The sequence below is a fragment of the Oryctolagus cuniculus genome, chromosome 1 (assembly GCF_964237555.1).
Source record: "Oryctolagus cuniculus chromosome 1, mOryCun1.1, whole genome shotgun sequence".
NCBI lineage: Eukaryota > Metazoa > Chordata > Mammalia > Lagomorpha > Leporidae > Oryctolagus > Oryctolagus cuniculus.
In genome coordinates, this window is record NC_091432.1 from 94,856,481 (window position 1) to 94,880,950 (window position 24,470).

At 37.3% G+C, this 24,470-nt stretch overlaps 1 protein-coding gene across 5 annotated transcripts in view; it reads left to right on the forward strand.

Moving 5' to 3' along the window:
• The window catches only part of DYNC2H1 (dynein cytoplasmic 2 heavy chain 1), a 367,303-nt gene that overhangs the window by 54,024 nt on the left and 288,809 nt on the right, over positions 1-24,470 (forward strand). For all 5 annotated transcript variants that reach the window (XM_051820199.2, XM_002708539.5, XM_051820207.2 and 2 more), the window contains 7 exons: positions 9,002-9,114; positions 10,765-10,884; positions 17,525-17,675; positions 20,644-20,849; positions 21,482-21,664; positions 22,237-22,419; positions 23,821-24,044. In XM_051820199.2, coding sequence (XP_051676159.2) covers positions 9,002-9,114; positions 10,765-10,884; positions 17,525-17,675; positions 20,644-20,849; positions 21,482-21,664; positions 22,237-22,419; positions 23,821-24,044 — 1,180 coding nt within the window. The remainder of the gene's footprint in view (positions 1-9,001; positions 9,115-10,764; positions 10,885-17,524; positions 17,676-20,643; positions 20,850-21,481; positions 21,665-22,236; positions 22,420-23,820; positions 24,045-24,470) is intronic.

A 24,470-nucleotide genomic window follows, 5' to 3' on the forward strand; every position in this document is an offset into this window, starting at 1 on the left:
TAAAGAATTTGTAGTTTTACAGGGCATAGAGGTTGTAAATTTTTAAAAAAGATTTATTTATTTTATAAGAAAGGCAGCATTGTAGAGAGAGAAAGGGGAGACAGACAGAGAGGTCTTATATCCACTAGTTCACTTCCTAAATGGCCTCATTGGCCAGAGCTCGGCCAGACTGAAGCCAGGAGGCCAGAGCTTCTTCAAGGTCTCCCACATGGGTGCATGGTCCCAAGCACTTGAGCCATCCTGTGCTGCCTTCCCAGGCATATAAGCAGGGAGCAGGATTTGAAGTGAAGCAGCTGTGAATGGAACCAGTGTTCATATGGTATGCTGGCACTGCAAATGGCAGCTTAACTCATAAATTAACAAGTACAATACAGTGTGACAATTCCTATGATCACTGTAAGTATGTGGTGCTATAGGTGCAGCATTGAGGGCATTTAGCTTAGTTTGGTGGCGTCATAGAGAAAATGATATATTTGGCAAGATCTGAAGAATGCATAGACTTTTGTTAGAAGAAAGGTAGGCATTCAGAGTGAATAGGTTGTGCAGAGATGTGAAAGTGATGGAGAATATGCCCTTCCATTGTTGAGTTTAAGGTCTCCTGAAAGATATCCAAGCAGAAATACTCGATGGGCAGTTATTATCAGAGAGACCTAGGTACCTAGGTAAGAATGTAGATTTTTTTTTTAAAGATTTTATTTATTGAGGGAGTCAAGATGGTGGAATAGGGAGGGAGCGTACTGATAGTCTGGGAGAAGACAGATTAATAAAAGTGAAGATACTGTAGTCTCAGGGAAGAATTAGTAAAAAAAAAAATGGCAGAGAACAGTCTTTCATAATTAGAGGGACATGGTGGACCTACATGGAGGGCATGGGCGCCACAGCTTGGGACCCCAGCTGCCAAGAGCTTCCACACCAGTGCTGGAAAGAAAGGTGAGATAAAACCACAGTAGCCCGAAACACTGGTGGAAAGGTGGCAGGAAGAGCCTAGAGGGAACAAGGCTTGAAGCCCCATGGGGGAAAGTACACCAGCCTCACTAGAGGAGAGAAAAAATAAAAGGGACGGTACAGACACGATTCTCTCTCACCAGTCACCTTACAAAAGCCTAGGAGCTGATAGAGCAGGAGCTATTTTGAACATATATAACAGCTGTGCCAGCTCGGGGATGTGCCTGGCAATCAGCCAAGTAGAAAACCTGACTCTGGTGGGGAGTAATAACAGGAGACTGAGAACTAGTGAATGTATAGAGCTTATGAACTGGGACTGTGGGGAAAAAAATAGCTGAGGGTGTGTGTGAGAACTCACAGTGTGGCTGAGACTTGAGTAATCTTGGTGGGAGATGCCACAAGCTCAGGTGGCCTTGGCTACCAGGTGAGAGACACTGCAGGGGAATCTGAGCTTACACTGAGGACTGCACAGATCCTTTGTGTGGTCTTGGGACAGAGCAGACGAATATTATACCCACTGGGGCTAGTGCTCAGGCACCAATCACCATCAAGGAGAAGAGCTCAGCTGAGCAGAATTACTTCCCTTCTGATTAAAGAAGAGAGAGAGAGATTTACCATGTCAAACCTGGTGTGTCACTATTGCACACCCTTAACCCTGAAGAACTGAACAGAGCTCTCTGGCCACACCCACCACATGCCTCTAGAGAGTCACTGAAAGCAGACAGTACAATTACAAATGCCAAACAACAGACACAACAACCGAGGAAACAAGAAAAAGGAAGACAACATGACACTCCCAAAATAACATGACACATCAATACAAGATTATGAAGATGTTGAGATAGAAGATATGCAGGAAATGGAACTCAAAAAATTTATGATAAGAATATTTAGAAGTAACCAAAAACAAATACATAAACTACTGCAATCCATGCAGGACATGAAAGAAAATCTCTCTTGTGAAAATGAAATCTTAAGGAGGAATCAAAATAAAATGAGGAATTTAATACAACATGAAATTGATATATTGAAGAGAATTCAAAATGAAATGAAGAATTCAACAGAACAAATAAAAAACATAGTTGAGCCTTAAAAACAGAATCAGAAGGGAGAAGAGAGAATATCAGACTTTGAAAACAGAGCACAGGAAAATATACAGTCAAACCAAAGAGAAGAAGAGGAAATTAGAAATCTAAAAAATGTTGTTGGGAATCTACAGGATACTATTAAAAAAAACAACATTCGGGTTCTAGGAGTTCCGGAAGGCATGGAGAGAGAGAAAGGATTGGAAGGCCTGTTTAGTGAGATACTAGCAGAAAACTTCCCGGGTTTGGAGAGACATCCAAGTACAGGAAGCACACAGAATTCCCAATTAACATGACCAGAAGAGATCCTTGCTACAACATGTTGTAATCAAACTCACCACAGTGAAACATAAAGGAAAGATTCTAAAAATGTGCAATATAGAAATGCCAGATTACTTTCAGAGGATCTCCAATTAGACTCACAGCAGACTTCTCATCAGAAACCCTACAGGCTAGGAGGGAATGGCGAGATATAGCCCAGATACTAAGAGAGAAAAACTGGCAGCCCAGGATATTAGATCCTGCAAAGCTCTCATTTGTGAATGAAGGTGAAATAAAGACCTTCCATAGCAAACAGAAATTGAAAGACTTTGTTACCACCCATCCAGCCCTGCAAAAGATGCCTAAAGATGTGTTACACACAGAAACACAGAAACATGGTCATCAACACGAAAGAAGGTAGAGGAAGAACACCTCCCAGTAAAAGATCACAGGAAGTTTAAAGTATATATTAGAAATATCTGGGAAAATGCCAGGGCAAAGTCACTACTTATCAATAGTCACATTGAATGTAAATGGCCTCAACTCTCTTTAGTTAAAAGACAAAGACTGGCTGAATGGATTAAAAACAAAACCCATCTATTTGCTGCTTACAAGAAACACATCTTTCCAAGAAAAGTGCATGCAGATTGAAAGTGAAAGGTTGGAAAAAGGCCGGCACTTGGCTAATCCTCTGTCTGTGGCGCCGGCACCCTGGGTTCTTCCTGGTTGGGGTGCCAGTTCTGTCCCGGTTGCTCCTCTTCCAGTCCGGCTCTCTGCTGTGGCCCCAGAGGGCAGCGGAGGATGGCCCAAGTGCATGGGCCCTGCACCTGCATGGAAGACCAGGAGGAAGCACCTGGCTCCTGGCTTCGGATTGGCGCAGTGCACCAGCTGTAGCGGCCATTTGGGGGTTGAACCAACGGAAGGAAGACCTTTCTCTCTGTCTCTCTCTCTCACTGTCTAACTCTGCCTGTCAAAAAACAAAACAAAACAAAAGGTTGGAAAAAGATACTCCATACCAACACAAACCAAAAAAGACCTGGCAAGCCATCTTAATATCAGACAAAATAAACTTTTAACACAAAAACAATTGAGAGAGACAAAGAGGGGCACTATATAATGATTAGGGGATAAATTCAACAGGAAGATATAACTATTATAAATGTATATGCACCTGATTACAGGGCACCAGGTTATTTAAAATATATATATTAAGGGATTTAAAGGGAGACTTAGACTCCAACACAATAGTATTGGGGGCCTTCAATACTCCACTTTCAACAATAGACAGATCAACTGGACAGAAGACAAACAAGGAAACAGCAGATTTAATAGACACTATTGCCCAGATGGATATAACAGCCATGTACAAAACTTTTCATCCTACACTTGAAGAATATGCATTCTCCTCAGCAGTGCATGGACCTAGTCTAGGACTGACCACATACTAGGCCGTAAAGCAAGTCTCAGCAAATTTAAAAGAATTAGAATCATACCATGCACTTCTCAGACCACAGTGGAATGAAACTGGAAATCAGCAACTCGGGAATCCCTAGGGCATATGCAAACACATGGAGAGTAAGCAACATGCTTCTGAATGAACAGTGGGTCATAGAAAAAAGAGAAATCAAAAACTTTCTGGGAGCAAATGAGGATAACACCACAACATATCAAAGCTTGTGATATACAGCAAAAGCAGTGTTAAGAGGAAAGTTTATATCAATAGGTGCCTACGTCAAGAAATTGGAAAGGTACCAAAAATGAACTATGAATGCATCTCAAGGATCTAGAAAAATTACAGCAAACCAAACCCAAAACTAGTAGGAGAAGACAAAGATTTAAAATTAGTGAAGAAATCAACAGAATTTAATCCCTGCCCCCAAAATTACAAAAGAGCAGCAAAATGAAGAGCTAGTTTTTTGAAAAAATATACAAAATTGAAATACCATTGGCACGACTAATTAAAAAAAGGAGAGGGAAGACCCAAATCAATAAAATCAGAGATGAAAAAGGGAATGTAACAACAGATACCACAGAAATAAAAAGAGTCATCAGAAATTACTACAAAGAGTTGTAAGCCAGCCAACTGGGAAATCTATCAGAAATGGATCCATTGCTGAACACATACAACCTACCTCAAATAAACCATGAATACATAGAAAATCTAAACAGACCCATAACTGAGTCAGAAATTGAATTAGTAATAAAGGCTCTCCCAACAAAAAAAAGGCCAGGGCCGGATGGATTCACTGCTGAATTTTACCAGACATTTAAAGAAGAACTAACTCCAATTCTTGTCAAACTATTCAAAACAATTGAAAGAGGGGATCCTACCTAATTCTTTCTATGAAGCCAGCATCACCTTAATTCCTAAAGCTGAAAAAGATGCAGCATTCAAAGAGAATTGCAGACCAATTTCCTTGATGAACATATATGCAAAAATCGTCAAACAAATTCTCACCAATAGAATTCAACAACACATCAGAAAGATCATCCACCCAGACCAAGTGGGATTTATCCCTGGTATGCAGGGATGGTTCAGTATTCGCAAATCAGTTAATGTGATACACCACATTAACAAACTGCAGAAGAAAAACCAGATGATTATCTCAATAGATGCCGAGAAAACATTTGATAAAATACAAAACCGTTTCATGATGAAAACTCTAAGCAAATTGGGAACATTCTTCAACGCAATCAAGGCAATTTATGAAAAACCCATGGCTTACATACAGAAATCAACTAACAACAGATGCTGGCGAGGATGTGGGTAAAAAGGGACACTAACTCACTGTTGGTTGGAATGCAAACTGGTAAAACCACCTGTAAATCAGTTTGGAGATTGCTCAGAAACCTGAATATAGCCCTACCACGTGAACCAGCCATCCCACTCCTTGGAATTTACCCAAAGGAAATTAAATTGGCAAATAAAAGAGCTGTCTGCACCTCAGTGTTTATTACAGCTCAATTCACAATAGCTAAGACATGGAATCAACCTAAATGCCCATCAACTTAAGACTGGATAAAGCAATCATGGGATATGTACTCTATAGAATACTATACAGTAGTAAAAAAAATGAAATCTGGTCACGTGCAACAAAATGGAAGAATCTGAAAAACATCATGCTGAGTGAAATAAGCCAGTCCCAAAGGGACAAGTATCATTTGTTCTCCCTGATCTATTTCAACTAACTGAGCACCTAAAAGAGAACCTGTAGAAGTGAAATGGATATGATGAGAAACAATGACTTGATCAGCCCTTGTCCTGACTGTCGAGGAACAACTTACTATATTATTTCTTTTAGTATTTTTTTTTTGTTTTACATAATATAACTGGTTGAACTCTTTAATTAACACACAATTATTCTTAGGTGTTTAAATTTAACTGAAAAGTGATCCCTGTTAAATATAAGAGTGGGAATAAGAGAAGGAAGGGATGTACAACTTGACACATACTCACTCGGACTTACACGTAATGGTAGAGTTAGAAATGTGCCTGGGGATTCCAAATAAACCCATCAAGGTGGCATGTACCGATGCCGTCTTACTAGTCAAAGTGATCAGGTTCAGTTCATAATTGATCATAATGATAGGATTAAGTGTCAAATGGATCACATAAACAAGACTAGTGTCTTCTAATAATAATTGATAGAATTATAATGGAGACAATGATCCAACACGGGAAGCAGGACACACAACAGACTCATAGAATGGCAGATGCCCTAAATAGCACTCTGTCCTCAGAATCAGCCCTTAAGGCATTTGGATCTCGCCAGAAAGTCCATGAGAGTTTCTAAGGCATGGAAAGCCAAATCACTGTGAAAAAAAAATGACCTATATGGAAGATCACTGTGAATGAGATCCCAGCGGAACGAATGGGCCATCAAAGAGGGAGGTACCTTTCTCTGAAGGGATGAGAGAACTTCCAGTTTGTCTATGGCCTTGTCTAAATAAGGTTGGAGTTTTTTAACTCAAGAGGCTTCCATAGCCTTGGTATCTCATGACAAGAGCCTCAGGTGATTACTGACGTCATAAATAACAGTGAATTGTTAAGTGAACAACGGGAGTGACTGTACACTTGCTCCCCATGTAGGATCTCTGTCCTTAATGTTTTGTACTATGCGAATTAACTCAAACAGTACTTTATACTTTGTGCATCTGTGTGGGTACAAACTGTTGAAATCTTTACTTAGTATATACCAAGTTGCTCTTCAGTATATAAAGGTAATTGAAAATGAATCTTGATGACGATTGGGATGGGAGAGGGAATGGGAGATGGGATGGTTGCGGGTGGGAGTGGGGTTATGGAGGGGAAAGCCACTATAATCCAAAAGTTGTACTTTCCAAATTTATTAAATGAAGATTTAAAAAAAAGATTTATTTATTTGAAAATCAGAGTTACACAGAAATAAAAGGAGAGGAAGAGAGAGAGGGAGAGTAGTCTTCCATCTGCTGGTTCACTCCCCAGTTGACCACAACGGCCAGAGCTGGGCCAATCTAATGCCAGGAATTTCTTCCAGCTCTCCCACGTGCATACAGGGGCCCAAGGACTTGGGGCATCTTCCACTGCTTTCCCCGGACATAGCGGGGAGCTGGATGGGAAGTGGGCAACTGGGACTTGAAGCAGTACCCATATGGAATGTTGGCACTGCAGGTGGCGGCTTTACACGTTAAGCCATAGCGCCGGCCAAGAATGTAGAATTAGGAGTCATGTGTATAGAGATAAAAATTAAGCTTTGGAAACAGGTAAAATCTCTTGGAGAAAAATATAGAGCAATAAGTATCATGTACTTTGATGTGATTGAATTACATTAACTGGATATTTATTAATGGCAAATGGAAATAATGGTAACTGTTCACAAAATATTTCATCTGTTTGGAAAAAAGGTATATTTTTATATTAACTTTAATAAGTAAATCTTTCCAAAATCTTTACTTATAATCAGGGATCAGCAAACTAAAGTCCTTGGGCCAAATGTGGATCTTCCATTTATTGTTTTTTAAAGTTTTGTTGGTACACAGCCATGACTGTTAGTTTATATATTGTCTGTAGCTGCTGCTATTTTGAGTACAGAGTTGAGTAGTTCACACATATGACTATATGACTTATATAAAACTAAAATATTTGTTCTCTAATCCTTTGCAGAAATACTTGCTAACTCCTTTGTAGCAGTTATTTATTCTATGAAATTTAGGTTACTTTTTTGTATTGTAATACTTATTTAGTGATTTTTTTTTCCCTAAAGATGAAAATTAAATAATGTGTTCTAATTTTTTTCTATAGAGATTTATAAATTTTGGGAAAGTTTTTTTTATCCTTTTCTTTTTCTTTGGTGTCTAAATACAGATACTATCTATATTAATTACTTTCACTATGGTATCTAGAAATGATTTTTACACCATTAAAATTAAACTTTATTGATATTTAAGTTACATACAACATAGTGATTGCATTGTAAGTATGTAATTTTATAGTTTGATGAATTCTGTCAAATAAATACACCTAGGTAACCACTCCCAGTAAGATATAAATCACTCCAGAGAGTTCCCTCATGACTGCAGTCATTTTTTAGTATTATTTTTTATTTATTGAAAGGCAGACTTACAGGGAGGCAGAGGCAGAAAGAGAGAGAGAGAAGAGCGAGAGAGAAGTGTTCCATCTGCTGGTTCACTTTCCAAATGGCCACAATGTCCTGAGCTGGGCCATTCCGAAACCAGGAGCTAGGAACTTCTTCTTGGTCTCTCACAAGGGTATAGGGGCCCAAGGACTTGAGCCATCTTCTACTACTTTTCCAGGCCAGGACTTGAACTGGTGCCCATATGGTACATCAGCAATGTAAACAACAGCATTTCCTGGTATGCCACGGTACCGGCCCTGACTATAGTAATTCTTACCCACTTCTCACTGCCCTGCTTTCTATAACTATAGATAAGTTTTCTTTGTTTCCACAGTTTCATATAGAACGTCATCAGCATGTATTATTATTTGCTCCTTTGTGTTTGGTTGTTTTTGCACAGCCTAATGTTTCTGATATAACTACAGCAATAGTTAATTCCTTTGTATTGTATTTCTGTATTGTATACCACTATTTACATATACCACACTTTATCCACTTACTGGTTGATGGGTCATTGGGTTATATCCAATTTTTGGCTAATATGAGTAAAGCTGTTATGAATAGTCATATGCAAAGTCATCTTAGTGTAGTTATATATTTTTGTTTCTATTAGGTAATACCTTGTTGTAGGATTGCTATTTCATACAGTATTTATCTTTCTATAAGAAACTGCCAAATCATCTTTCCAGGGGGATTGCAACAGTTTATATTTCTCCACGAGTGTATGAGAGTTAGAAGAGTACTTACTGATTGGTAGACATTACTTGATTAGGTTGCCAGAAGTTCTTTCTGGAAAATGTTGAGAATGAATGAAAACACAGCCTAAATGAATAGTAAAAACTATCTGCGAATCATGTCATTTAAAGATATTAATAATAAGTATTTTAGGTTAGTAAGAAGACTATCCATCAAGAGTGATTTTTTTTCCTATATAGGACTTTTCATTACTAAAAGCATTGTACATTTTATGTGATAGGCACTATAATTCTGTTATATCCTGTTATGCTATGGGGTGTACATTATGTGATATAGAAATATCATGCTTGATAATTATTCTTTAATCTTTTTCTATTTAAATTATTCTAAATATTATAGGTATTAACAGTGTATGCTTTGATGAAGAATCAAAACATATAACTGCAATGAAATCTTTAGAGGGTGAAGTTGTACCCCTTAAAAATAAAGTTCTTCTATCAAATAATGTAGAGGTAAGAGATTCTTTTTCAAGTCTTAAAATAAGAATTAACTGAACTTGGGTATCAAAGATAAGTTAATGAAAAAAAAAGATAAGTTAATGAATTTGTAGGATAAAGTTGGTTACTTTATGTAATTTAGGAAACTCTTCAAATTATTTGATAGGTTTAGTATGCTGTTATTTTGAAAAGAATATCAATCTTTAGTCTTTGAAAGGCAGCTTGGAATTTTTGCAGAGAACCTTGGCTAGGGAACCAAACAGACTTGGGTATTAATCTTTGCTCTGATCTTACTAGCTATGTGAATTACAGTTTCAGCTTTCTTAAATTGCGAATCTTAATCTGTCGCAATGACTTTGAGTTGAAAATGAGGTGAGATAATTGCCTTTAACTACACTATATAGTGGTTTGAACATAAGAATTTATTAAATCTTACTTCTCTTCACTCTTTATGAATTGTATAAAATGAATTGGGTGAACAAGTAGACCCAAAACAAGTGCATTTCTGGAGCAACTATTGATTAACTGGTTCTGTAGTACTATTTCAGGTATGTTGCTAAAACTAAACAACAATAACTGGAATCATGTTGAATTATAATTTTCAGGTTCCAATATTCATCTTCCATAAGAGGCCATGCCTTATTAAGTATGTGTCTATACAGCTGTTATCTACATAGATAGATATTTCTATTTAGGCCTCAACATCATGGATATTGAATATATATGTAGGGTGAATGAAAGTATCTAAGTTTTGTTAAGTATCTCACATGTTTGGTTAATAATTTTGTTATTTTCATTTTGTAGTTTTTTTCTGGGACAACAGTAAGAGAAAGAACTTGTTTTAGCAATTGGGCTAGAGTAGTTATTCCAGCAAAGGAAAAATTGAAACTCTGGAAACTCTTCTGATTAGCAGAGTAGGTGTTTGTGTTGCTTTGCACTGAAAGACAGATTCTTACTCTTCAGCTTTAGTGGCTTTTGAGCTAGGTAATACTGGAAACTGCCATACAGGTGTGAAAAAAAGGGTAGCACTTAGAGTTAATTTAATAATGATGAAAAACTAAGAATGTAGATTTTGTTTTATTTACAGGTGATACTCTTAAAGTAGGGATTTGTAAATATTCATTGTTATTTTTATTGACCATTATTTTTACCTTTACTTAACTTTAATTATTGTATCTTTAAATAAGTGAGTAGAAATATGTGTTGTTTTGACTTTGAAACAAATACCCCAAAATAGTGAAGAAGCACAATGGTTTCCTATGGTTGCAACTTTCTAAACTACCTGAATATATGATCAGTGCAGCATGAGCCAGGGTACTTCATCAGCCATTTTGACTTTGATTTATAGTTTAGTTATCTAGTTTGGATTGTCATAATGATGAAATCCTGGCCTACTTTTAAAATGTTCATATTAATATTTGTGTAGATATACTAGTTGTGATAGTGTGACTTGCTGCAAATTTGAGTTTTCACACCATTATCTCAGGAGGTAAAAAATTGTGTTTTCTTTGAATTAAAGAACTTAATTACATGCCATATAACACTCTTTAGAAGTATGAGTTAATAAAAAACAATCCCCTGTCCAGAAATAAAAGAATAGAGAAAGTCAATAGCTCGCATATTTGTTTTCTGACTTGTGTTTACTATTTTTCTATTTTATTTCAGGCTTGGTTAAATGATTTGGCCTTGGAAATGAAGCAGACCTTGAAAGACTTGTTGAAGGAATGTGTTACTGCTGGGCGAAGTTCACAAGGTGCAATTGACCCATCTCTGTTCCCTTCACAGGTAAGAAGGCTTATGTCTGGAATGTAACCAGGCATGTTGTCATGGAAAAATTTCTGTCAGGGTTCAGAGAACTGAACTTTGTTCTTCTTCCTTTTATTTATTTATTTATTTGAAGGTGGAGTTACAGAGAGGCAGAGGCAGAGAGAGAAATCTTCCATCTGCTGGTTCACTCCCCAAATGGTTGCAGTGACTGGAGCTAAGCCGACCAAGAGCCTGGAGCCATCTTCTACTGCTTTCCCAGGCCACAGCAGAGAGCTGGATCAGAAATGGAGCAGCCGGGACTCGAACCAGCACCTATATGGGATGCCAGCATACCTGGTGGCGGCTTTACCCTCTGTGCCACAGTTCCAGTCCCTGTTTTGTTTAACAGTTAGCATGGTGGCTGGCACTGTGGCGCAGCGAGTTAAAGCCCTGGCCTGAAGCACTGGCGTCTCATATGGGCACTGGTTGTAGTCCCGGCTGTTCCTCTTCTGATCCAGCTCTCTGCAATGGCCTGGGAAAGCAGTTGAAGGTGGCCCAAGTCCTTGGGAAACCCAGAATAAGCTCCTGGCTCCTGGCTTTGGATCGGTGCAGCTCCAGCTGTTGTGGCCATCTGGGGAGTGAACCAGTGGATGGAAGACCTCTCTCACTATCTCTACCTCTCTCTGTAACTCTGTCTTTCAATTAAATAAAATAAATCTTTAAAAAAAAAAACAGCATGGATAAATTACTTAACTTCTGGATCTCTGTTCCTTTAATTGTAAAATGTGGAAGATGAACTAATATCTCTATTAGTTTTTTATAATTCAGTTGCCTTCAAGCAGAAGTTATGCTGAGATCTAAGCAGCCTAGATTAGTGGTGAACAGGATAGGGAAAAGGGAATCGGGCATAGAATAGGTTCCAGGGTCCAGATGATTAGTTCATCATTGATGAAAAGGCGTAACACTTATAACACAACTGCTTTCTACCCCTTTGCCCCTCCCATTGTATCATCTGAAAAGTTGGAGCTACCAGGACCTTAGCAGGGAGTTAGTATGGATCTAAAACAGTCATAGCACTGAACTGGGATTTTGGCAGGGAATCTGAGAGCTAGGTTACATGGTAGATTATAGATTGCGGCAATTCAAGAGTTAAAAGGTGCTCATTCCTGGAACACTGGATACTGGATGTGTAATTTAAAACACTCGTTCCAGATCTTATCAAACGGAATCATTCAGACTTGTGTTAAACATCCTTTCTTGGGGTGGTCATTTGGTGCCGTGGTTAAGTCACTGCATAGGATTCCTACATCCCATACTTGGGTGTTTGAGTTCCAGTCCTGCCTCTGCTTCTGATACTGCTTTCTGCTAAGGTACACCTTGAAAGGCAGCAGGTAATGGGTCAAGTGTTCGGGTCCTTCCCACCCTGGAGGGAAATCTTATTTGAATTTTGTGCTCCTGTTTTTGACTTGGCCTAGCACTAGCTGTTGCAGGCATTTGGGGAGTGAGAAAGCACATGAAAGATCTCTCTCTGTCTCTGTTTTTTTCTGTGTCTCTCTGCCATTCAAGTAAATAAAATGAATAAACGTTAAACAGAAAAGCAAAATCTTTATTCTTTGTTCAGGATTTGGTCTAACTAGTGCTGTTAAGTATAGATGATAAGGAATTTTAGTTATCAGGGAATATGAAAATATGAAATTTCCTGAGATTTCCCACAGGAAATGGTATTTATTGGAACAGGTTTTTATGTTGATTCTCTTAAAGTGTAGGAAGTTAAATAGGAAGCTTAGAACATTTGAGATTTTGTGCCATATGATCATACACGCCTTATGTCTCAGTAGTTTAAGGAAAACTGAAATGTGTTTTAATGGCCACATATGGGTCTCTGACTTGGGTGACAGGGGCCCAAACACTTAAATGATTAGAGAAAAATAAAAGTATTCATCTGAATAATCACTGCCAGAATTAAATTTAAGCTATTTTGTTGCCTCTGAAAATGTTCACTAGTACTCTGTTAGCTTTTAGACTTAATATGAAAGGTGAAATATAAAAAAATTCACAAAAGTAAGATTTATATAATAATTGGGGTTAGAGAAATGAAAATTGTTAGGAGATACATTGGAAGACAAAGTTCATAAAGTTGCTAGATTTGAGCCTGAAATTTACTTCTAGGCTTTTGACCAGTCAAGTAAAAATGTGTTTATTAGAAGTTAATTCTAAACTTTGTCTTAAGAGTATTTATAAGGGCGTTGAGTAGTGTAATAGGTTATATGCATGTCTGATACAGATTATGCTATACTGATCATTTTGTAAGTCCTTGGAATGATGTAGACTAAGGCATTTTCTGGCCTCGAGGGAGACAACATAGTGAAGTGGGAAGAATCAGCTGACAGACTGTGTTAGATGCTGCCTTTGACAGTTATCCTATACTAGCAAGTCATTTTGAATGTTTTATCATAAACTATTTGCAGAGCAGCCCCATTTAGTGACTATACCATTTTAGGTAATTTTGTTGGTACCTGTCCAGATACTGTAATGGTAATGTGGCTTGAGAGCATAAAATTATCTTGCCTATCATTTCTGTTAGCCTCTCATAGAAATTTTGCAGCAGGGGCTGGCATTGTGGCATAGTAGGCAAAGCCATTGCCTGCAATGCAGGCATCCCTTATCGGTACCGGGTTGTGTCCTGACTGCTTTATTTCCTATCTAATTTCCTGCTGATGGCCTGGGAAAGCAAGAGAAGATGGTCCAAGTGTTTGGGCCCCTCCTCCCTATGTGGAAGATGTGGATGAAGCTCCTGGCTTTGGCCTGGCACAGAGCTCCCAGTTGTAGCCATCTGGGGAGTGAACCAGCAGATGGGAGATCTCTCTCTCTCTGTCTCTCCCTCTATGTAACTCTGATAGAGTTAGTTAAAGATAGATACATAAATCTTTAAAAAGGAATTATGTAGCAGACTGCTGCAAATTCAGATTGCTGGGGCAGGCATTTATTGCAGTAGTTAAGATGCCCCCTAGGAGGCCCACATCTCATGTCAGAGTAGCTTCCTCCTACTATGCATCCTGAGAGAAATGAAGTGATGGCTCAAGTGATTGAGTCCTTGCCTCTCCTATGGAAAATCCATATGAGTTCCTGGCTCCTAGTTTCATCTTGACCCAAGTCCAGCTTCGTAGGCCTTTGGAGAGTGAACCAGCAGATGGGAAAATCTCTGTCTCCGTGTTTCTGTCTCTCTGTCTCTGCCTTTCAAATAAGTAAAAAGAAACATAAAATTTAAAAATGGAGATTACTGTTGTGTATTTATAATATAGAAACTCAATAATATTGCCTGAAAGAAAATCTGCATATCTGGGTATTAGGTTTGGAGGTAGCAAAGTGATCATTTTCATATGAAAATGTAAGACCACAGTATTCTCAAAAAGCAGAGTTGCATCTAGTTAAATGCTTCAACATATAGCTGAATAAAGAAGCTAGTGAGTTTTGTACCACAAGTATGAAAAATGACTTAGCCAAGGAAAGAGTTGCTAACTGACTTTCTCTTTCATGGAATAACCTTTATTTATTTATTTATTTATTTATTTATTTATTTTTTTGACAGGCAGAGTGGACAGTGAGAGAGAGAGAGACAGAGAGAAAGGTCTTCCTTTTTACCATTGGTTCACCCTTCAATGGCCGCTGCAGCCGGTGCACCCCGCTGATCCGATGGCAGGAGCCAGGTGCTTCTCCTGGTCTCCCATGGGGTGCAGGGCCCAAGGACTTGGGCCATCCTCCACTGCATTCCCTGGCCACAGCAGAGAGCTGGCCTGGAAGAGGGGCAACAGGGACAGAATCTGGTGCCCCGACCGGGACTAGAACCCGGTGTGCCAGCGCCGCAAGGCAGAGGATTAGCCTAGTGAGCCACAGCGCTGGCCTCGTGGAATAACCTTAATGTGGGATTTGTGGAATGTTAAATAGAGCAAGACAGTATCTTAGAAGGCTATGATGTTATAATATAATATATATATATATAGAGAGAGAGAGAGAGAGAGAGATCAATAACTTAATTAATCTGACAAATTGGTGCATTTAATGACAGTCATAGATTCTGAAAGGAAGTATGTCACAAAAAACAAAAAAATCTTCAATAGAAATTGGACAGAAGGTATTGTACTTTTATATGATGATTGATCAGTTCTTTAAAGGATACAGGTTTTCCTTGCTCATGGAAGGACTATCACACTATTTTGCTACAGATTTTCAAAGACTAGTCTTTAAATATATAATTTGCATTATTAGTAGTCTTGCTAGATTGTTACAGATAGCCTCTCAAGCAGTGTTAACATTTCATTTTTTTAAAAAAATTTATTTATTTGAAAGGCAGAGTTTACAGAGAGAGAGAAGGAGAGATATACACAGAGAGATTCCATCCACTGGTTCAATCCCCAAATGGCCACAGTGGCTGGAGCTGGACTTGTCTGAAGCCAGGAGACAGAAGTTTCACATAGGTCTCTGACTTTGGTGACAGGGGCACAAGCACTTTGTCCATCTTCTGCTGCTTACCCGGGCACTTTAGTAGGGAGCCGAAGTGCAAGTAGAGCAGCTGGGACTCAATCCGGTGCCCATATAGGATGCTGGTGTCACAGGCAGTGCCTCTACCCACTACGCTATAATGCTGGCCCCATATGTTTTTGTTTTTGTATTTATTTATTTATTGAAAGGCAGTGTAACACAGAATGGGAATGAGAGGGAGGGAGAGGGAAAGAGATCTTCCATTTGCTGGTTGACTCCCCAAATGCCCACAACAGCTTGGCTAGGTCAGGCTGAAGCCAGAAGCCAGAAGCTCCATCTGGGTCTCTCATGTGGCTGTCAGGGACCCAAGTACTTGAGCACTCATCTGCTGCCTTCCAGAGTGCACACTGGTGGGAAGCTGGATCAGAATCCGAGGTGAGACTTGATCCTGGGCACTCAAATATGGGACATAGGTATCCCAAGCAGTGGTTTAACCTGCTATGTTTTAATCTTTAGTTGAAAACTAATTTTGTTTTTAATTTTTAAAGATTTATTTATTTATTTGAAAGGCAGAATTACAGAGAGGCAGAGGCAGAGAGAGAGAGAGAGGTCCTCCATCTGCTGGTTCACTCCCCAGATGGCTGTAATGGCTGGAGCTGCGCTGATCTGAAACAGGAGCCAGGATCCTCTTTGGTTTCCCATGCAGGTGTAGGGGCCCAAGGACTTGGGCCATCTTCTGCTGCTTTCACAGGCCATGGCAGAGAGTTGGGTAGGAAGTGAGGAAGTGGAGCAGCTGGGACTTGAACTGGCACCCATATGGGATGCGGCATTGCAGGCAGTGGCTTTACCTGCTGCATCAGTGTCAACCCTACTAGTTTCTATTTATAAATATTAGATTGAAAGATCTTAGTTTAAGAGAGTTGGAATTTTTCTATTGTAGACCAAGATACTATACTGAGAGATTATTTTGAAATGCTGAGAGATTTTTTTAAATAAATGTATCTTGTTAAGTACTTCATTAAATTGATACATTCTACTTTGATATCTTTTTTTTTTTTAAAGATTTATTTATTTGAGAGGCAGAGTTACAGAGAGAGGGAGAGAGAGAGGTCTTCCATCCGCTGGTTCACTCCCCAAATGGTTGCAACGGTGGGAGCGAGTAGCTTCCTCTTGGTCTCCCAAGTGGATACAGAGGCCCAAGCACTTGGGCCATCTTCTGCTTTCCCAGGCCATCAGCAAGAAGCTGGATCTGAAGTGGAGCAGCTGGAACGTTAACTTGCCCATTTGGGACGCTGGAGCTGCAGGTGGATGCTTAGTCTACTATGCCACAGCACCAACCTGCCCCACACCCCCTTTTTTAAGATTTTATTTATTTGAGAGGTAGAGTTACAGACAGTGATTGGGAGAGACAGAGAGAAAGGTCTTCCTTCTGTTGGTTCACTCCCCAGATGGCTGCAATGGCCAGAGCTGTGCTGATCTGAAGCCAGGAGCCAGGTTCTTTTTCCTGGTCTCCCATGCAGGTGCAGGGGCCTAGCCCAGGTAAGTTCACTTGGGCCATTTTCTACTGCTTTCCCAGGCCATAGCAGAGAGCTGGATTGGAGGAGGGGCAGCTGGGACTAGAATTGCCGCCTGTATAGGTTGTCAGCGCCGCAGGCGGCAGCTTTACCCACTACACCACAGCGCCAGTCTCGCACCTGCCTCTTTACCTATGGAATGAGCCCCATTCCTCAGACTGAATGTTCCTGTTCTCCAATCATAATTGCTTTTTTATAATATCTATAATACCTTCACCTGCAGAGCAGAGCTGCTGAACATAGTGCACTGCTTGCCACGGAGCTGGTCTCAACCAACCCCTTCTTTGATATCTTTATGTCTGACTGCTTGAAACAATCTATGAGGAGAGTCAAGGAGAAAAGTGAACAAAGGTCCTTAGATTATAATAAGCTTGGTAGGTTCTAGGGCAAGAAAATAGGTCTTTGGGAGGTTATATTATAAAATGAGTTGTGAGAAGTAGGCTTGGCTGTATCACACACTGCTTTTTCTACTACTGTATTGCTTTATTAATATTTGAGATGCCAGTGCTTCATATTGGTAGATAAAGCCATTATATAATAGAGAAAAAAGTTTCTTTCCTTACATTTATAACTTACTTCCAAGTAAGTTCACTTTAAAAAATAGTGTTTCTCTTTGTTTATTTAAGATATTATGCTTGGCAGAGCAGATTAAATTCACTGAAGATGTAGAAAATGCTATCAAAGATCATAATCTACTTCAGATTGAAACACAACTGGTGACTAAGTTGGAGCACTATACTAACATTGATACAAGTTCTGAGGATCCAGGGAATACTGGTAAAAAAATATATGTTCCATTTTCTGCCTTCTTTTGTTTTATTTGACCATTTTCTTGTATTCTATCTTAATTCATCTATTGTTTTTACTATATCTATCAAATATACATCTATTCATCTATTTTGGTTGTTATTTTAGGAGTTGCTGTATACATGATTAACTCTTTTTGTATACATAGAATCTGTAATTTACTAATTTATAGAATGTAGAAACCTTATTACCATATGGACTTCTTTAGCTTACACCTTTTATGTTGTAGTTGTTTGATTACATATCACATCTCTCTATACTGAAAAATTATGCCATAATTTTTATTTTAACTATCAAATATATTTCATAAGACTGGAGGGGAGAATAATCTATTAAATATATCTAGATGTTTATCCTTTCTTTGATCCTTTTTTTCCCTGATATTTCAGGTTTCCTTCTGGTGTCATTTTATTTCTAAAGAACTTCCTTCAGAGTTTATTTTGGGATATATTTGCTGCCTGTGAGTTCAGAGAGATTTCCTTCATTTTTCTTAAGGATATTTTACTGAAGTTTTTTTCTTTTGTTATTTTAAAATGCTATTCCATTTCCTCCTGACCTCCTTGTATTTTTTTAACATATTATTGAATTTTAATATATTTGGAAAGGATTAAAATTAAAATTTAATAGAACATTTGGTAATCCCTAGATTTTTCTCAAAATGTAACTTGATGTTCTTAAAAATTTTAATTATGTATTTGAAAAGCAGAGAATAAGAATGAGAGGGAGAGTGAGAGAGGTGCCGTCCACTAGTTCACTCCCCAAATGTGTGCACCAGCCTGAGCTGGGCCAGGCCAAAGCTCGGAGTGTCCTCGTTTTTCTGATGAGTAATCCACAATCTTTTGAATCATTGTTCTACTATAGGTAATGTGTTGTTTTCTTGCAACATTCAAAACTGTTTTTCTTTAGTTTTCAGTATTTTGATTATGATGTATCTGGCTATGGCTTTCTTTTTATTTATACTATTTGGGATTCTCTGAGGTTGAATCTGTAGGTTAACGTTTCTTTCCAAAACGTGGAGTTTTTAGCTTTTGTTACTTCACGTCTTTTGTCTATGTCAATAGCTTCTCTCTCTCTTTTTTAAATCTGTCAGAGTTTTTCATGATATGAATATTTTAGACCTGTTGTACTGACTCACAGGTCTAAGGCAGCTATATTCATTTGTGAAAATTTTTTTTCTCTGTATTCATCCTGGGTAATTTTTATTGTTCTATCATCAAAGTCACTGATTTTTCCTTTGTTAGTTCCATATTTTGAAAATTCTGCATTTTTTAGTTCAAAAGTTTCCCTTTATTTCCTCATATATTTTTTATTTCTTTGCTGAGACAGTTTGTCTTCCAGTTTCTTTCAGTTGTCTTCCAGTAAAAGAGTATTCTCTTTGACTTCTTGACATCTTCTTTTGGATAATCCCAGAATCTGTGTCATCTTGGCACTGGTATCTGTTGATTGTTTTTTCTTATGTGAGTTGAGATTTTGTTGTTGTTTTTTGTATGTTTGATGGATTATCTCACAGACATTTTGAATATTGTGTTATGAGTTTATGTCTTACCTAAATTTTCTAGAGAAGGTTGTTTATTTTTAGTAACTAATGTTGTTGGGTTCAGGCCACAAGTTCTGTGAACCTTCTGTGGGTTGTGGTTCCAATCTAAGTTTCTAATTTTAGATCTTCACAGTGTTCAAATCTGTCCCACCTGTCTTCCCATTAGTGGCTAGGTACCAGGACCTTTAGTTTGCTGTTAAAACCTGATCTACTCATGTGTAGCTTGAGGGTGAGCTTAGGAGTTCATAAATAAATTTATAGTATCCTTTTTCCATTCTGCTGCTTCTCTATGATCTTGCCAGTGTATTTTTTTGTACTTTTTTGGTTCTCTTACCAGAAAGTTGGGCTTTTTATATACGTTAGTGTCTTGATACTTTCTGTAACTATGCCCATGTCCTGGGTCAATTGATGAGAGAAAAAGAGCAGTGGAAAACTTCACTGCTCTTTGGATATAGATACCAGGTAAGTGTTCCCTTTCTCAGAGTTTTAGGCACTCTGGGTCCTATTTGCTAGTGCTCCAGCTGGCTACCAAGAGGCCTTTCTCCTGCTTCTGAAGTTTAAGATAGAGGCCTCTCCAGGAACTTCCTCTGTCTAAACCAGTCTGGATTTCAGGCTCTATTAGGTACCAGCTAGAGTATACCAAAGGCAAAACAAGAGAAAAAGGTATTCACAACATGATTGGTGGGTCTATTAATTGTGGTTTTCCTGCTTCTCTTTACTTTTCAGAGTCCTAAATGTCAGTTCAATGCATGTTGTCCAGATTACTTACATACAAAGGTAGAAACAGGAATGAGTGTCCTTACTCTTATAGTAAGGAATTAGAACCCTCTCATTTAATTTTTGCTTGTGAAAAATCTTAAGGGTTAAATGAAATGATGAATACAAAGAATTCAAGGCAATATCTACACAATTAAGTAATCCAGATATAGTGTCTGTGGCCACTAATCTTAATGTATGGTGAGGCTACATTTTTGTGGATTTCACTTATCTAAAATAGCTGTTTCAGAGTTATAATATTAACAAAGAGCAATCAGGTGAGTTCCAGATACAAGATCTATTTACTGAGCTGTCCTCCTACACCTTCTTGTATCTATTTTCTCTTGAGTTTATACAGTTTGCGTATACTTGGTTAACTGCTTTCAAGCTCCAAGAAATTTAAGAGGAACAACTTAGAAAGACATGCAGTAGTGAAGAATCCCAGAGATAGGCACAGTTATAGAGCAAGTGTCCATAAATCATTTATCCATTAATTTTTTTCTTCTTTTGATTTGCATGACTTATAGTATACCACTCAAATGTATCATAGAATTACCATTTAAATTCATCCAGAGACCACATATATGCATAAAGTACGTATGTCACAGACTAACATTTTCTCTAATTACTTTTATTTGTGTACAGAATCAGGCATTCTAGAACTTAAACTTAAAGCATTAATTCTTGACATCATTCATAATATTGATGTAGTGAAGCAGTTAAACCAAGTTCAAGTTCACACAACTGACGACTGGGCTTGGAAAAAACAAGTTAGATTCTATATGAAAAATGATCATACATGTTATGTTCAAATGGTGGATTCTGAACTTCAGTATACTTATGAGTATCAGGTAAGATTTTGTCAGAAGTGTTTTTTTTTCTAGTAAAAGTTTATTTATTTTAAAGGAAATTTGCTGTTGAGAGAATTATTTTTATGTCAGTACTAACTTTTCAATAATTTTTTTAGTATTACTGTCTTTTTCATTTGAATTTAAAAGGTGTCATGTAAGAAAAAACATTTACAAAAGTGTGTCATGCTGAATTCTATAAAATATACCTCTTCTTAGAGTGGCATCATATAGAATTTGAAAGATATTTAATACACAGATAATTGATTATAGGTAACCTCAATATAAAGAGTTTGGTTTGTGCTACGTTATATATTAGTGTAATTGTAAATATGCTAAAATTTGTTTGCTAAATGTTTCCAGTTTATAAGGTGAAGGGATTTTTAAGCTAATTATGTTATGACAAGTTAGTCTTAGTTTATTTTGGGTGCAAAAAATTGAAATGTATGCATAGATTTTTTAATAATATTCCTTTTCCTTAAAACTTTTGAAGACCCTTTGTATATCTTGTGCCTTTGAGAGACTATTTGGAAACATAACCCTATGTTGAGGATAAAATTAAATACATGCTTGAGAAACATTTGTTAATGTGAAATAGAACATAAATACTCTGGCTTTGTGTTTCTTTTATATAGGGTAATGCTCCCAAGCTGGTTTATACTCCATTAACAGACAAATGTTACCTAACTCTTACTCAAGCCATGAAGATGGGACTTGGAGGAAATCCTTATGGTCCAGCTGGAACAGGAAAAACTGAATCAGTAAAAGCCTTAGGTGGACTTCTTGGAAGACAAGTTTTAGTTTTTAATTGTGATGAGGTAGAAAACATAATCCTCAAAGTATATAACAGGGTGTTAGACGTATGTTTGGATTAGTTTTCAAGTATTTCAACATGAAATACTCTTTTAAAATCACTCTAGTTTCAAGTTTCCTAAAGATAGAATTTGTTTTAATTGAAAAGTAAAATGGAAGTTCTATGTAATATGGTCCAAAACTTCTACAGTGAATTACTGCAAAGAAATAATTTGAAATACAAAATGAAGGTTTGTTACATTGTCAAAAATATCTTTTTGGTGAGGAGAATATTGAATAGACAAAGAAAAATCTTACATTTATTTTATATTATCATTTTCAAAATATTTTGTATGATATTTGCATTTCAACTTAATACCTAAAACTGTCTTATATTGGTTTAGTTCTTTGAACTTTTCAGAACACTTCCACGTTCATTATTCCTTGAATCCACCCCGAATTTGAAAAAGTAGCTCCTTAATTGTTCTTTTAAAAAGAACAAAGAGACATAGATTGGTAAAATACTTTGTCAACAATTTATATTTAATATAAAATTATTATATATTTTAAAATGAATATTATTTTTATTATTTTTAAGGGCATTGACGTGAAGTCCATGGGACGAATATTTGTTGGTTTGGTGAAATGTGGGGCCTGGGGTTGTTTTGATGAATTCAACAGACTGGAAGAATCTGTATTGTCAGCAGTATCTATGCAAATCCAGACAATTCAAGATGCTTTGAAGAATCATAGAACTGTATGTGAACTGCTTGGCCAGGAGGTATAGAATATGTTGGTAATTTAAAGTACTAAAATATTTTATAAGACTTGCTATTACTCATACTCAAGCATTGTTCCGTCTTTATTTCTCATGATAGCCTTATTACTAATTTGTGACCAGTGTGATAAGCATTTTCTTCAGGCCATTTGAAAAACTGATGCATAATAATTGTACATATTTTGGGGACATAGTGTGATAATTTGATCCCATATATAGTGTGTAATGATCAAATCAAGACACTCAGCATTTCTGTTTCATGATAAACCTTCTTTAGTTATGAAATGTCTTTGAGGTTTCTTATTTTTTAGTCCTACTTTAATCATTCATCTTTAAACTTTAAATTATTAATATTATTATCTGTCCTGCACTGTGCATAGTGCTTTAATATATTGTTTCATTTAATAATGACCACAGTCTCTTGAGGTGAGTACTGTTCTTGTTGTTATTCTTATTTTTTTACTTTGTGGATGAAGAAAACAGGACTTGGTACGTTAGAGTAAGTAGTGGAGCTGACAATTGAGCCCAGGTATAATTCTGATGCACATGTTTTTAATCACTATTTTATGTAAGTATTAAAGTAATGGACTTAATGATTCTTCTATTCCTTACTTCTCCCCATTGGATATGTGTGTGTGTGTGTATATATATATAAATAGTAATCATATGGATGTATATATATGACATACATATAGCGATCATCTGTGTGTATATTTATATATGCACACACATTCATGTCATTAGAATGCAAATTTATTTAAATAGAAAATATAATGTTCCATGTATACTGTGTAATGCTGAGCTTCCAATCCCTGCTCTTTTCTCTTTTCTTTCGTCTGTAGATGCATTTTTTGAATTTACCACTCATAAGCGTTCTACTTTCTGTCCGTTGATTGTTTATAAATTCCAATTTAGTTTCTCTTCTTTGTGCCTTGTTGAAAATGCTGTCATGAAAGGTGCTCTTACAACATTCTGCTCTTCTTTGTCCTAACATTATCCTACTGTGATTGCTTCTTTGTGATATTACATAGATCTATGACATCTCGGCTCCATAAGGGCATAAGCTGTTACCTTGGTTCATAGCTGTCTCCATATACTAAGCAAGGTGCCTAGCACAAAGAAGAGTTTAGTAACACACATACAATGAATGAATAGACATTCAAATTAGTTATTATGTCTTAAACTTTCAGCCTCAAAAAACTATTAATTATAGAGAACCTGTATAAACCAGTATAATTCCTATTATGTGTGGGATAAGGAGATGGTTAGCTAATTGGAGGTTATGTTTTGCTAAGATGTAAGATTCATGTGTAGAAATACATCACAATAAAATTTATCTTGGTAAAATATTTTACATTTATAGTTTAAAATCTTTGATGCCTATATTTTAAATTAATATTTCAGGTAGAAATAAATTCCAATTCTGGAATTTTTATCACTATGAATCCTGCTGGAAAAGGTTATGGAGGAAGACAGAAACTGCCTGATAATCTTAAACAGCTTTTTAGGCCTGTAGCTATGTCTCGTCCAGATAATGAACTTATTGCAGAAGTTATTCTCTATTCAGAGGGCTTTAAAGAAGCCAAAGTATTGGGCAGAAAATTGGTAGCTATTTTCAATCTCTCTAGGTGAGTTTTCCTGTTTTAAATACTTTTATATTTTGTATTTCTAATGGGTAATTATGGTTATTACTGATCATTTTCACATTTCCTCTATTTAAAGATTTTCATCTTAGTTGTTTTATTGTACTCCAGAAGTTGATGTGAAAGATTTCAGTTTGAGGGCCTGGCACTGTGGCATAGTAGGTTAACCCTCCCATATGGGCACAAATTTGAGTCCAGTCTGCTCCATTTCCAATCTAGCTCCCTACTGTTGGCCTGGGAAAGTAGTGGAAGATGGCCTAAGTGCTTGGGCCCCTGTCCCTGGTGGGAGACCGGGAATAAGCTCCTGGCTCCCGGCTTCAGATCGGCCTAGCATTGGCTGAAGCTGCCTTTAGGGGGGTTGAACCAGCAGATAGAGACTCTCTCTTTGTCTTTCCCTCTCTCTCTACCTCT